The sequence below is a fragment of the Lycorma delicatula genome, chromosome 1 (genome assembly GCF_047948215.1).
Source record: "Lycorma delicatula isolate Av1 chromosome 1, ASM4794821v1, whole genome shotgun sequence".
Lineage (NCBI taxonomy): Eukaryota > Metazoa > Arthropoda > Insecta > Hemiptera > Fulgoridae > Lycorma > Lycorma delicatula.
The window spans coordinates 1862324-1876229 of record NC_134455.1 but is presented as its reverse complement, the minus strand read 5'-3'; the positions used below and the strand labels follow the sequence as shown (position 1 = coordinate 1876229).

At 33.7% G+C, this 13906-nt stretch overlaps 1 protein-coding gene across 1 annotated transcript in view; it reads right to left on the bottom strand.

Moving 5' to 3' along the window:
- The window catches only part of LOC142318557 (uncharacterized), an 86527-nt gene that overhangs the window by 16606 nt on the left and 56015 nt on the right, over positions 1-13906 (bottom strand). The window contains exons 4-5 of the mRNA XM_075355111.1: positions 13120-13772; positions 6426-6710 (exon numbers count right to left, since the gene is read on the bottom strand). Of these exons, the coding sequence (XP_075211226.1) occupies positions 6426-6710; positions 13120-13772 (938 nt within the window). The remainder of the gene's footprint in view (positions 1-6425; positions 6711-13119; positions 13773-13906) is intronic.

The following is a 13906-nucleotide window of genomic DNA, read 5'->3' as shown; positions in this document are numbered from 1 at the left end:
TATCTTATTTTTTATAATAAAGAAACCAACTTGAACAACCCAAGTACAGAATTACAAAGTAAATGAAATGACACCTTATTTATTCCAACTTCTTTATTCCAACAGCACTTTCATGGGATACAGCATTATCAGTTGTAGATAAATTATGTAAAATGACATATCAAAACATTTTTTTTTTTTTTTAGAAAAAATTATGAGATTAAAATTAAAATTACTATCAAATAGAAAAAACATGAAGTCAATTAAATTAAATAATTACATATATTTAAATTTTTTTTTTGTTCAGTCACTTGACTGGTTTGATGCAGCTCTCCAACATTCCCTATGTAGCGCCAGTCGTTTCATTTCAGTATATCCCCTACATCCTACATCTCTAACAATTTGTTTTACATATTCCAAACATTAACTGTCTGCACAATTTTTCCTTTCTACCTGTCCCTCCAATATTACAGAGACTAATCCAGGATGCCTTAATATGTAGCCTATAAGTCTGTCTCTTCTTTTAACTATATTTCTCCAAATGCTTCTTTCTTCATCAGTTTGCTGCAACACCTCTTCATTTGTCACTTTATCCACCCATCTGAGTTTTAACATTCTCCAGTAGCACCACGATTTAAAAGCTTCTAATCTTTTCTTCTCAGGTACTCCAAGTGTCCAAGTTTCACTTCCATATAAAGCTATGCTCCAAACATATACTTTCAATTCCTGATGTTTAAATTAATTTTTGATGTAAACAAATTGTATTTCTGACTGAAGGCTCATTTCGCCTGTGCTATTTGGCATTTTACATCGCTCCTACTTTGTCCATCTTTAGTAATTCTACTTCCCAAATGACAAAATTCTTTTACCTCTGTAATCTTTTCTCTTCCTATTTTTATATTCAGTAGTTCATCTAGATTATTTCTACTAAATTTCATTACTTTTGTTTTGTTCTCGTTTATTTTCATGTGATAGTTCTTGCGTAGGACTTCATCTATGCCATTCATTGTTTCTTCTAAATCTATTTTACACTCAGCTAGAATTACTATATCATCAGCAGACTGTAAAATCTTTATCTTTTCACCCTGTACTGTTCTCCAGATCTAAATTGTTCTTTAACATCATTAACTGCTACTTCAGTAAAGATTAAAAAATAAAGGAGATAGGGAACATCCTTGTCAGACTCCTTTTTTTATTACGGCTTCTTTCTTATGTTCTTTGATTATTACTGTTGCAGTTTGGTTCCTGTAAATGTTAACAATTGTTCTATCTCTGTACTTGAACCCTAAATTTTTTTTAAATGCTGAACATTTTTATTCTAGTCTACATTATCGAATGCCTTTTCTAGATCTATAAATGCCAAGTATGTTGGTTTGTTTATCTTTAATCTTCCTTCTACTATTAATCTGAGCACTAAAATTACTTCCCTTGTCCCTATACTTTTCCTGAAACCAAATTGGTCTTCTCCTAACACTTCTTCCACTCTCCTCTTAATTCTTCTGTACAGAATTCTAATCAAGATTTTTGATGCATGACTAGTTAAGCTAATTGTTCTGTGACTATAACACTCTTTTTGAAGTCTGACGGAACTTCCTCTTCTTCGTAAATATTACACACCAATTTGTACATTCTATCTATCACTCCCTCACCTGCACTGCGCAGTAATTCTGCAGGTATCCGTCTATTCCAGGAGCTTTTCTGCCATTCAAATCTTACTGAGTAGATTTGAAATTATTTATATACATTCTGATTATATCTGTTTTTATCTAAAAATGTGATGCCATCTTTTGCTGCTTTTATAATCTTCATACTCTGTCTGAAAGTTGATCATTTCCAATTTGATCAATTTTCACACAGAGTATGAAGATGACACTATTATAAAAACAGCAATATATGGCAGCACATTTTTAGATAAAAACAGATATAATCAGAATGTATATAAATAATTTCAAATCCACTCAGTAATGTAACACATTGGCTGGCTGGGTTACATGGTATAAATCTTCTAATTATTTTATTTTTAAAGTTAATTTTAATTTTTAATTCTTAATTTACATTATATTTAAATATATGTAATTTATTTATTTAATTGACTTCATGTTTTCTATATATGAAAGTAATTTTAATTTTTTTCTACAAAAAAAAAAAATAATAATGTTTTGATATGTAATTTTATATAATTTATATACAACTGATAATGCGGGATCCTGTGAAAGTGATATTGTAATAAAGCAAAGAAAAATAAAGTAAGTGTCACTTCATTTACTTTGTAATTCTGTATGTGGGTTGTTCAAGTTGGTTTTTTATTATAAAAAATAAATGTTCTCTACTTTCTTACAGACATTTTCAGACTGGCAAAACATCTTCATTGAAGAATTCATCAGAGCATTTCCTACTACGGACTATTTTGTTTTGTATTTGAAACAAATTCTATTGTACGCTATTTTTTAACCAATGTGTGCTTCTCTTTGCTGAGATATTGGCATTCAGAAATTTTTCTGCAAATATGTGATGCGATTTTTGAAAGGTCCAGAACACAGCTTACACTATAGCAACCAGCCATTTCCTCAATTGAATAGGCCATTTTAGGAAAGCAACTGCAAAGAACAAAACTATACTATACTGAATCATGAACCATTTAAAACTCATAACACTATGTAAGAGTGTTAACAAACACAACCAACAGTGACACTGATAGTAGCAGCAATGGTAGCAACATTAAGTGACCTTAAATAACTGCAGTTTGAGCTGGCTCAGTTCGGTTTAAGTTGCTCAACTTTTGTATTACATATAAAAATAATATTAACAGGAAAGGATAGGTCGGATAGAGACAAATGCTTAGGATTGTGTGTAATAACAACTTACAACTACAGTTTGTTAGTCTGCTTTAAGAGCCAAGTGCTTTAAGGGTCTTCCCTGCTCCCTTTCACGTTGAAAAAACATATCACCTGTGTATAGTGTTTTTTGGACAAGGTGATAAGAATAGAAGAGATACAATGCAAAAACCGTTACCAGATAAAAATAATATACTTACGCTTTTATACAATTTTAATGGTTTTTCATGAATAAAAACACTTATTTTGCTGGTCGATCAAAAGCTCATAACAATATTAAAATTTCACACCTCTAATGCCATTATTTTTAAATGTAATTTTTAATGCTCTTTCCTTCATACTGCAAAGCTAAAACAGATATTAAAATTCTCTACTTCTCCCATTCTCAATGACCATTTTTTTATATTTTTGTTAAAAAGAATATAGGAAAGAAAAATCAAATATAAAATATGAAACTGTTGTAACAAGACACTTTTCTATATCAGTACAAATTGTTCAAATATTGAAAGTTAATTTTAACTTCCAATATGCAATTTTTTTTCTTAAGGAATATGAAACACTTACAATGACAATGTTTTTGCTGATTTTATTAACTGTTATTCAATGTTATTAGTTGAATGGTTAAATAAATTTCTTCTAATGGGTAGAGACAATTAAGTATAGAGGCTTTTCAGAAAGTAACTTTCGATTCATTATTAAAAAACACTAATTAATAAAAAACAACTTATTACTTACATCTTATAGCTATATTTTTTAGCTACTTTTCTACATAATGCCGTCCAAATTAAGGCACTTGTCATGTCTGTAAACAAGTTTTTGACGCATCATAAACTCTGCCGCCTGTGATAAAACAGGCAGACAATAAAACTTTTTCAACTCCTATCATTTTTAAAATGATGCATCGCTAACCATTTCTTAATTTTTAGGAAAAAGTAATAATCAATTGGAGCCAAATCAGAGCTGTATGAAGGATGGTTAAATATTTCCCATTTGAAACAGTCAATTTGGTGTTGACTGTATACTGCAGTTTGCAAACGAAAGTTGTCATGAAGAAAAACGATGCCTGAACTCAGCATGCTGTGTCATTTATTTGTATGATTCTTCTAAATTTCTTCAAGTTTCAATGTTAATTGCTGTGCTTCTTTCCATAAAATCAATCAAGATCACACCTTTATAGTCTCAAAAAACCAATACCGTCAGTTTTTATTCTTGACAGTCAGAAATGACTTTTTCTCATAGTGACTTATTACCATAGTAATTGTGAGCAAAACCACAATAATGCACACAATCACTATAACGAGATTATTGAAAAAAAGAGCTGGTCAATAAACAGTATAATCAGCACCGATAGGCACATTTCACTTGCAGCTAAGGCTCATAGTTAATACTGCTAAGATTCATTTATTTTCTTTATCCTCTTACCTAATGTAAACAAACAACTGTCATGTTCTTATTACCTACTGAACCAGCTGATATTAAATATAGTTAGACATTATTAATTGTACGATCACTTTCCTTCGAAATGTAAAACAAAATACATTACTAATAACTATAAATGTTCTAACTAGACAGAATGTTAAATATATAATTAAAATGTATATTTTTCAAAATATAACACATCATAATTAAATGTAATGATTAATTAAAGTTCTTATAAATTAAAAGTAAATAAAGGAAGTGTTCAATAAATATTTGTGTATCTAGCAATTAATACATACAGTTTACATAACCAAGGTATTACACCGAGGCTGGAATTGTTGTACAAGTACGTCCATAGCAACAATACAAATATTTTGTGAAAATTTGTTCATTCTTATTTGATGCTAGAAATCTATATCATGACAGAAGATTTATTTTGTCATCAACATTTATTTTTTGATTAATAGATCCATATATTTATTTTTGATACAAGGCAGATTCAAAAGTTCCCAGAATTAGCATATTTAAAAAAACTGTTTACACGCAAAAGCTTTTGTACTACTTTCCTTCTCCTAGAATCCATTTTTAGACATCACCCTCAGCTGCTTCATCACATCGCCACCACCTTATCAGAGTTCATGTATCTTTTCAAAACATTTTTCAAGGGACAAAACAAATAAAAATCAGCTGCTGCCAAATTGGGAAAGAACAATTGGTGCTCCAGAGTTATATTCTGTCATACAAAGTGCTCTTTGAAAAAAGATGGATTGATGTGGCAATGCATGGCCATGGAAAAGAATTCAGTTCTTTGTTTCCCATTTTTTTTTTTTTTACAATGCTTCCTTCTTACTGAATCTGATAAACAATAAAGAATATCAGTGTATATTTCCTTGTTCATTGTTTGCTTGTCAGAAATGAATCTGAAATAATCGATCCCGTGGCAAATCAAAAACACTTTCAACATAACTTTTCTTTTTCTCATATCCAAACAAAGCTTCTATGACTGGGGAGATGATATTGATCTACTCTGATAACAACATTTTATCTGCGGATCATACAAAAAACACCATTTTCACCTCCTGTTATAATTTTGTTCACAAAATTTTGAGCAAGATAAGGTCACAACATTGGGGTCTTCTGCCAAAACCACGTGGTTTCTTTCTGATCTGTGGATAACATTTTCAGTACAATATATTGAAAATGAGATGAATGTTCAAATTATGAAAAGTTTACTGATATCCCAACTATCGGTGCTTTTTTCTTGACAGTTTTCTTCTTCATTTGTTGAAATAGACAAACACCCATTACAAATGTTACTTTCAAACCAACATGATCATCACTAAAAAACTTATGACAATCATAAACCTCTGTCTGCTTTATTGCCGATTCTCCACATAGTTGTTCAAGGCAGAATAATATCTCAAACAGTAATTTTTTAAGAAAAAAGCTAAATTTAATATTGGTGTGATGTTCAACTGCTGACATTTTTCACTTTGTATACTCAATATGAAACAAACAGCTTTAGTATTGTAACATCATCAGGTGCTGCCAACATAATAACCGAAAATTTCCTTATTAGGATAGCTATTTTGAACTGTACGAGGCAATTCCAGAAACTTTTTGAATGTAACTTGTATCTTGTAATGTAAATCTAATTCCTTGTCTTTGCAAATCTGTACAATAATTTATGCTATCAAGTATTATGATGAGAAGTACTCCTCGATACTGAACGAGTATATTATTTAAAATTATGCAGAACTTTATAGATTCAAGAATTTTTAATAAAATAGGTTTCTCTCTTTCTCAGTTTTTAAAATAGTTTAAGTTGGTGGATATAGCTACATTTATTTATTTACTTTTTACTGATGAAATTGCACAGAAGCTTTGAAAGCTTGTACATGCAAATTAATGTATATAAACATGAATATGTTGCTCAATATCATCAACAATGATCTGACAAGAAAAAATAATTCTTTCTCACTCAAAATCTTTTTTTCAAAATATGGCAAAAAAGCAACTTGCTACTGATAACACTTGCAGTTAGCTAAACTCACTATTAATTAATTTAAATAATCCAATTAAAAAGATGAAAATTAATTAATTATTCATTGAAAAACAGTCAAAAGAAACAGATGGAGTTCCATCCAATATAGATTTATATATAAATCTAAAATATTCAAGTTAAATCATTACCTGAGCATTATTATATGTGGAAGTTTTGCAAGTTGTAACACAGGCACTGAAATTAATATCCGTTGCAATACAGTGAGTAGAGTTTCCTAAAGCATTACTAAGAGCAGTTATGATAACACCAGAACCACTACCCACTTCTACAATAACAGTTGGATTTTTATTCTTAAGCCATTCTAATTCTGATTCTAAGACATCCAATAATAGAAATGTATCTTCAGATGGTTCATAAACTTCATTCTCTACCCCTTCCAACTTCCAATCAGGTGTTTTTAATTTCATTTCTTTTTAATAATACACTAAAATATAAAACAAATCATATTAGAGTTATTCTTTAAGTAAAAGTATTAAATTCAGCTACCATATTTATTTAAATAAATGGCACTTCTGCTATGTGTATTCTTAACAATTACATTATTATGAAGGTTCCAGGTTAAAAAGGTTTTTGTTATGAATACAATAATTGTTAAAAATTCGAATATTTTTTAAAGATAAGACTAGGATGTCATAACCCTTAATGAACTAATATTTTTTATTAATACAAGCTCTAATTTAGAGCAGAAAAAAAAGACTGTTCTAAGTGGAAAGCATATGTAATAGTGTAGGATTAATCAATAAAAGGCAAAAATACTAATGTGTAAGGCAATGTTTCTCAACCTTACAGTATTTGCAACCCCATTTTCAACCATATTTTCACTGCGCCCCCCTCTAATACAATAAGAATGTATTTTGAGTATTTTGACGCTAAAGCTACATTACAACCTGAATTACAAACTCTAAAAATTACCAAGAATAAGTAAATTTATTGGTATTTGGCAACACCGATCCGCTGCATTGACAAAACCAGAATCGATGCCTCTCTATTGCTGTCTTACATCCACCATAGTAGTACGGAAATAGGGGTACGCGTCAAGAAATGACGTCATCCAATATGGCGGCTGTCCACCATCTTGGAAACGTCACTACTGACGTCATTAATTCAAGATGGCAGTGGTCGGCCATCTTGGATTGTGACGTCATTATTGACACCGTAGCCCTTCAGTGTTGCCAACTTGATTTATTTTGTGTCGACAGCCCGTCAGTGTTGCCAACTTGATTTATCTTGTGTCGACATGTTTATATATTGAAGTAATATTTCAAAGGTTGGTATCACTGTTGTGTGGCGGTCGGTTTGAATTAAATAAATAAATAATATTTAAAGTGAAAAAATTCGGTCGGCTATAGGATTCGAACCCGGTCATGACGGGACGCGACCGACTGACGCCTTAAACCAATCGGCTGCGGTGACTCCCTGATGTAATGAGTGAAAAATGTTCTACATAAGCTGTGAATTTTACCGTCACATCAGTTTGTACACACACACACGCGCGCGCGCGCACACACACACACATATATATACACACAAGTGAATAAAAAAAAATTAGAGGTACTTCTAGGATGATCCTAGTCGTCCAGGCGATGGCGTCGGGTGGCGATATTGCGAAGAAGAGAGGTTCTTGTCGTAGATCGTGCACCGGGAGGCGGTGGCGGCGGTGTCTGCTGCGCGTGTGTTTGCGTGCGTGCGTGCGTCAGCGGAGTGACGCAGATGTGTTTACCGTGCGAGATGCGGCGCTCGACTGAAGAATTGTGGGACCGACGTGGTCTAAAGTTGTCCGATTGACCAATCGCAGCGTTAGAATTTGAATCGGCGCATGCGCACTAGCCGTTAGTGCGTACGTGCGAACCGGATCGTCGTCTCTAATAAGGGCGGATGCGATAAAGAAATTTTTTGATAATTATCGAGTCACTAATACAAAAGTGACTTGAGTTGTTGTAACCGGTTAAATCCGGTTGTGTCTGGATCTGTAAAAGGAAAATGTTTTTTTTTATAATTATCGGATCACTAATACAAAAGTGTCTTGAGTTGTTGTAACCGGCTAAATCCAGTTGTGTTTGTATACAAGTGAAAAAATTTGTGTGATTTCATCATTCGCAATCTGTTATTGAAAGTGAATACTTCGATCGCAGAGAGATCATTTGATTTCATAATTCGCAATCTGTTGTTGAAAGTGAATATATCGATCGCAGAGAGATCATTTGATTTCATCATTCGCAATCTGTTGTTGAAAGTGAATACATCGATCGCAGAGAGATCATTATATTTTCATCTTAATTAGCAAGGTAAGTTTTACTTTAATTAAATTTAAAAAAACACAATTAAAAGAATACGATATAAGTTTAAAAAAATAAATACTAATGGGACAGTATGGTATTATCAAATAACTTTCAATCAAATCAAATAAATTATTTAATTAAATTTAAAAAAATAACTAAAATAAAAAATACTTTTAAACAATTAAAATAAATAATATATATAATGAAAAAAATGTCTTCTTCTTCTTCTGTTATTCACTGAAACACAAAAAAAACAATGTTACGATATATGTTATTTAAATTTGTTTCAGATATTACAAAAAATAAAAATGGTATCACCGGTAGTTATCCATGCAATAAATAACAACGTCATCCGTCTTCGATGGGACCTGTCTCACTTTGAGGAAGTATACCTTCATTCAACCCTTTTGCGGTATCAGACCAACATCCTGAATCGTTTGAAGGAAGAAGGCAGACGCTTTGATGGCAACATAAAATGGTAATTAAAAAAACGTTCATATTTTTAGTAAATGTACTGTTTTTATCTTTAAAAAAGTAGACAATATGTACTAAAATTATTCTGTATCTACAGGTACGTTGCTGTAAATGTTGAGTTGATGAAACAGACACATCTCGAAGACGGAGTAGAAACAACATTCACCAATTTGTACTTGCATGGAAAAACTAGAACAGTGATAAATTTGGACGATAACACCGACGTTGTTGAAGAATCGTGGATAGAATCTGTGGAGAAGATTATAGAGACACTAACCAAATTCATCAACAACGGCAGCGAGTGGGTAATGAGTTAAATAATTTATATTGATTTAAACATTATCCGTTACCGTCCATTATACGGCGCCTCTAGTTCATTTATAAAAAAACCCAAAAAACTTGTAAAAAAAGAGGCAATAATTAATGTAAAAAATCCGCCTGATGAAAAATGTTTCCTATGGTCCGTACTAGCATACCTGCATGACCAACCAGGTCGTAACTATCGTCAGAGTTGGTATGCACGCTTTCAACATGAAATTAACATGAACGAGATATCATATCCAGTAAAGGTAAAAGACATTGATCGCTTCGAGGTGTTGAACCCCACAATAAGCATCAATGTCTACGGCTATAAGGAAGATAACGATCGCGTGTACCCGGTGCGTGTTACCGAAAACCGCGATCGTACCCACTGCATACACCTATTGCTGCTTGCAGGGGAGACAAGAAATAAATTCCATTATTGCCTTATAAATACCAAACCTGGTATGAACGGGCTATCTCGTCTCCTTTCGGGTCTAACAAAGAGTCGATGCAGCAGTCAATATTGTCCGTATTGTCTGCACCGTTTCAGTTCATCAGACCCACTTGTCGCTACACAAAACCTAAACCAACATTTGATCGAGTGTAAGCGACACGGTGCACAAAGGATAAGAGTACCCGATCCCGCTAAAGAAAAGGAATGTGTGATGAAGTTTAGGGACTACTCGTCCACACTACGCGTTCCGTAAACGGTGTATGCAGACTTTGAATCATTTGTACATCCGATGGACACTGCCACCCCTAAACCAAACACTAGTTTTACCGATAAGGTAGCCCATCATCTTCCGTACGGTTACGCCTATGTAATCGTCGACGAGGAAGGGGAGATATGTGAAGGTCCTGTAGTCTACCGAGCAAGAACCGATGGTGAAAATATCGTTGAAAAGATGCTGGATGAATTGCTCGGTCACGCCGATAGATTGCACAAAATTATGATTACCGAAAAACCGATGGTGATGACTCCCGAAGACACTGAAACATTTCAAAGGGCTACCGAGTGTTTTCTTTGTCATTGTGAGTTGACCGATGACCGTGTACGTCATCACTCGCATACCACAGGGCGGTTTCTCGGTGCATGTCATAACGAGTGCAATTTAAATTGTAAGCGCACCGAGCATATTCCAGTAATTTTTCATAACCTCCGCGGTTACGATAGCCATCATATAGTTCAAGCTTTGGGAAAATATAAGGATGATGTAAAAATAAACTGTATCGCCAACACGTCCGAGCGATTACAGTCACTGTCCATCGGTCCGTTGAGGTTCTTGGACTCTTTACAATTTATTTCGTCGTCGCTTGAAGAACTTGTGGAAAATCTAGTAAAAGATTGTCAGGACAAAGACACCGTATTTAAACGTCTCACAAACTGTTACCCGCTACCCGAGAAAAGAGATTGTTTAATCAGTAAAGGCGTTTACCCGTACGAGTACATGACCCATATAAACAAGTTTTTCGAAACCCAACTTCCACCGCAGATGGCATTTTACAGTACGCTAAGAAGAGAGAACATAACGGACGATGATTACGTCCACGCTCAAAACCTGTGGGAAACGTTTGACTGCAATACGTTAGGCGATTACCACAATCTTTATCTTCTTAGCGACGTATTATTGTTGGCAGACGTCTTTGAAAATTTCCGAAGTACGTCTATGCAATATTACGGTTTGGACCCCTGTCACTTTTACTCCACCACCCAATTTTACGTGGAATGCCATGTTAAAATTTACCCAACAAAAATTGGAACTGTTGACCGACATAGATATGCATCTGTTTGTCGAAAAAGGTACACGAGGCGGTGTAGCCATTAATTTCAACCAGACACGCCAAGGCGAACAATCCAAACATTCCAGATCAGTATGACCCATCCGAACCCACATCCTGAGTTCAATATTACGATTGCAACAACCTTTACGGAACAGCCATGGTTGAGCCCTTACTACACGCTAATTTTAGGTGGTTGAGTACTGAAGAGATTTGACAATCTCGATATTAACAGCGTTGACGATCGTGGCGAAAAGGGCTACATCTTGGAAGTGGATCTTGAGTATCCACAAGAATTGCACGATCGTCACAAGGATTACCCTCTCGCACCAGAACGGTTAGTACCAGCCGATGATATGTTGTCCCCCTATTTGAAGGACATAAAGTGATGTCCCGTAAAGAAATTAATGACAACATTGTACGACAAACAAAAATACGTTTTACATTACAGAAACCTAAAGTTGTATACTCGACTAGGACTGAAAGTGAAAAACGTTCACAGAGTTCTGGAATTCTCCCAATCGCCTTGGTTGAAACCGTACATCGACTTCAATACTGAAAAGCGTGCACAAGCACGAAACAGTTTTGAAAAGGACTTTTTTAAGTTGATGAAAACGCGGTGTACGGCAAGTCCTTGGAAAACGTACGAAACAGAATAGACTTCGAACGTTTAATAAAACGATAACGTAAAACGATAAAACGTTTGTAAAACGATAACGTTTACAACGATATTCTTCACGATATCGATCGGTTCGATACTTCAGATTACCCTCGCGATCACACATGTTTTAGTAATACTAATAAGAAACGACTTGGTAAATTCAAAGACGAGATGAATGGAAAAGCTATTCGTGAATTTGTCGGACTTCGTGCTAAGATGTATAGCATTCTCGATTTCGACAAGAAGGAGAAGAACGTTGCAAAGGGTATTCCTAGAGTATCAATTGCAAAGGCTCTTAAACACGATCTGTACAAAAAGTCTTTTTAATGATTCCGTAACATATACAAGCGCGTACGGAATCATAAGCACTTTGCACAATATATTTTCTATTAACAAGTCTAAGAAATCGCTTTCACCGTATGACGACAAACGTTACATATTAGAAAACAAAATCGACACTATTCCTTACGGTCATTATAGCATAAAAAAAGAAAAGTACCCGCCAATGACAACACTTCCCGAAAGAGACCGAGAATCGAAAACGATGGCCCATAGCCCATGGTCATGACTACATACAAAGAAGCCAGAGAACCGAAGACCACATAGGCCACGATCATGACTATTTTTAATATTATTTTATCATGCGGCTATATATTGACTTTCTTTTAATTTAAGTGAAAAAAATTATTTATAAAAAATAGGACAAAGTATATATCTAATTACATAAATCACTTTTTTCAAAAAAAGTTTTAAGGTAAAAAAATATGAAATAAAGTACATATCTCATAATATAAATGACTTCTTTTATTTTAAGTGAAAAAAAATTATTTGTAAAAAAATATGACAAAGTATGTATCTAATTATATAAATCACTTTTTTCCAAAAAAATATTTAATGTAAAAAAAATATGAAATAAAGTATATATCTAATAATATATATTTTAAGTGAAAAAAATAGAACAAAGTATATATCTAATTACATAAATCACTTTTCAAAAAAAAATTTAATGTAAAAAAATATGAAATAAAGTATATATCTAATAATATAAATGACTTTTTTTATTTTAAGTGAAAAAAAAGTTATTTGTAAAAAATATGACAAAGTATGTATCTAATTATATAAATCACTTTTTTCCAAAAAAATATTTAATGTAAAAAAAATATGAAATAAAGTATATATCTAATAATATAAATGGCTTTTCTTTAAAAAAAATTATAATTACTTACATCAATTACTGTCGTCGTCTCCCTCTCTAATCCGATGGTATCCCGACATGTCTCGTCGACAGACGGGACAATTTCTGCTGCATCTCCCTAATTTCCTCACATAGTCCACGCAGTATCGATGACCGCAACCCGACAACTCAACAGTAACCGATTCTGTTAAACAGATCGGACATCTGTCGGTTGTCGGGTTACCATCATCGACCTCATCCGACTGGCTTGGATTAGCGTTGACGACCTGCTGCAGAACTCTGTTTAGAGTACTACAATGAGGTCGTCGTGGTCGTGGTGTTGAACTACTATCCACGTCTGTGACCTCCCGACGACGACATACCCGAATACGACGACGACGACATTGATGACCGCGTTGAACACGGTGATTGGTACTATGTTCATTGTTATCACTTTCAACATCGACAATTTCCTGAATAATGTGTAATTCGTTATCCGGTGGTTGATCATCATTGTTGTTATTGTTGTTGTCATCGTCGTCGGTGTTGGGATTGAAATCGGTCGCGGACCCATCGGATTCTGCAACCTCTTGTTGATGATGGTTAGATGGTGATGACGGTGGAGGCGGTGCATCAAAACGAGCAGCTAAAAGCATTGCCCGTCTTCTAGCCCTCAATATAGTATTTGATAAATCAGTCGCCGCGTGTTCGACCTCGGAGTGGTCATACATATTTCTGAGTATTCGGTCCTTTATCTCCATTAGGTCCCGAAAGGCGATCATTAATTCATCAATCTCGTGTTGAACTGTATGTCATTGTGAATACTTGTTGAATACGTAATGATGACATTTGAAACGTTGAATGCAGAATGATACTTTTATATATATATATATACAAAAAATAAATATTAAGTAAACTGCAATCTTATCAATTTAGTTT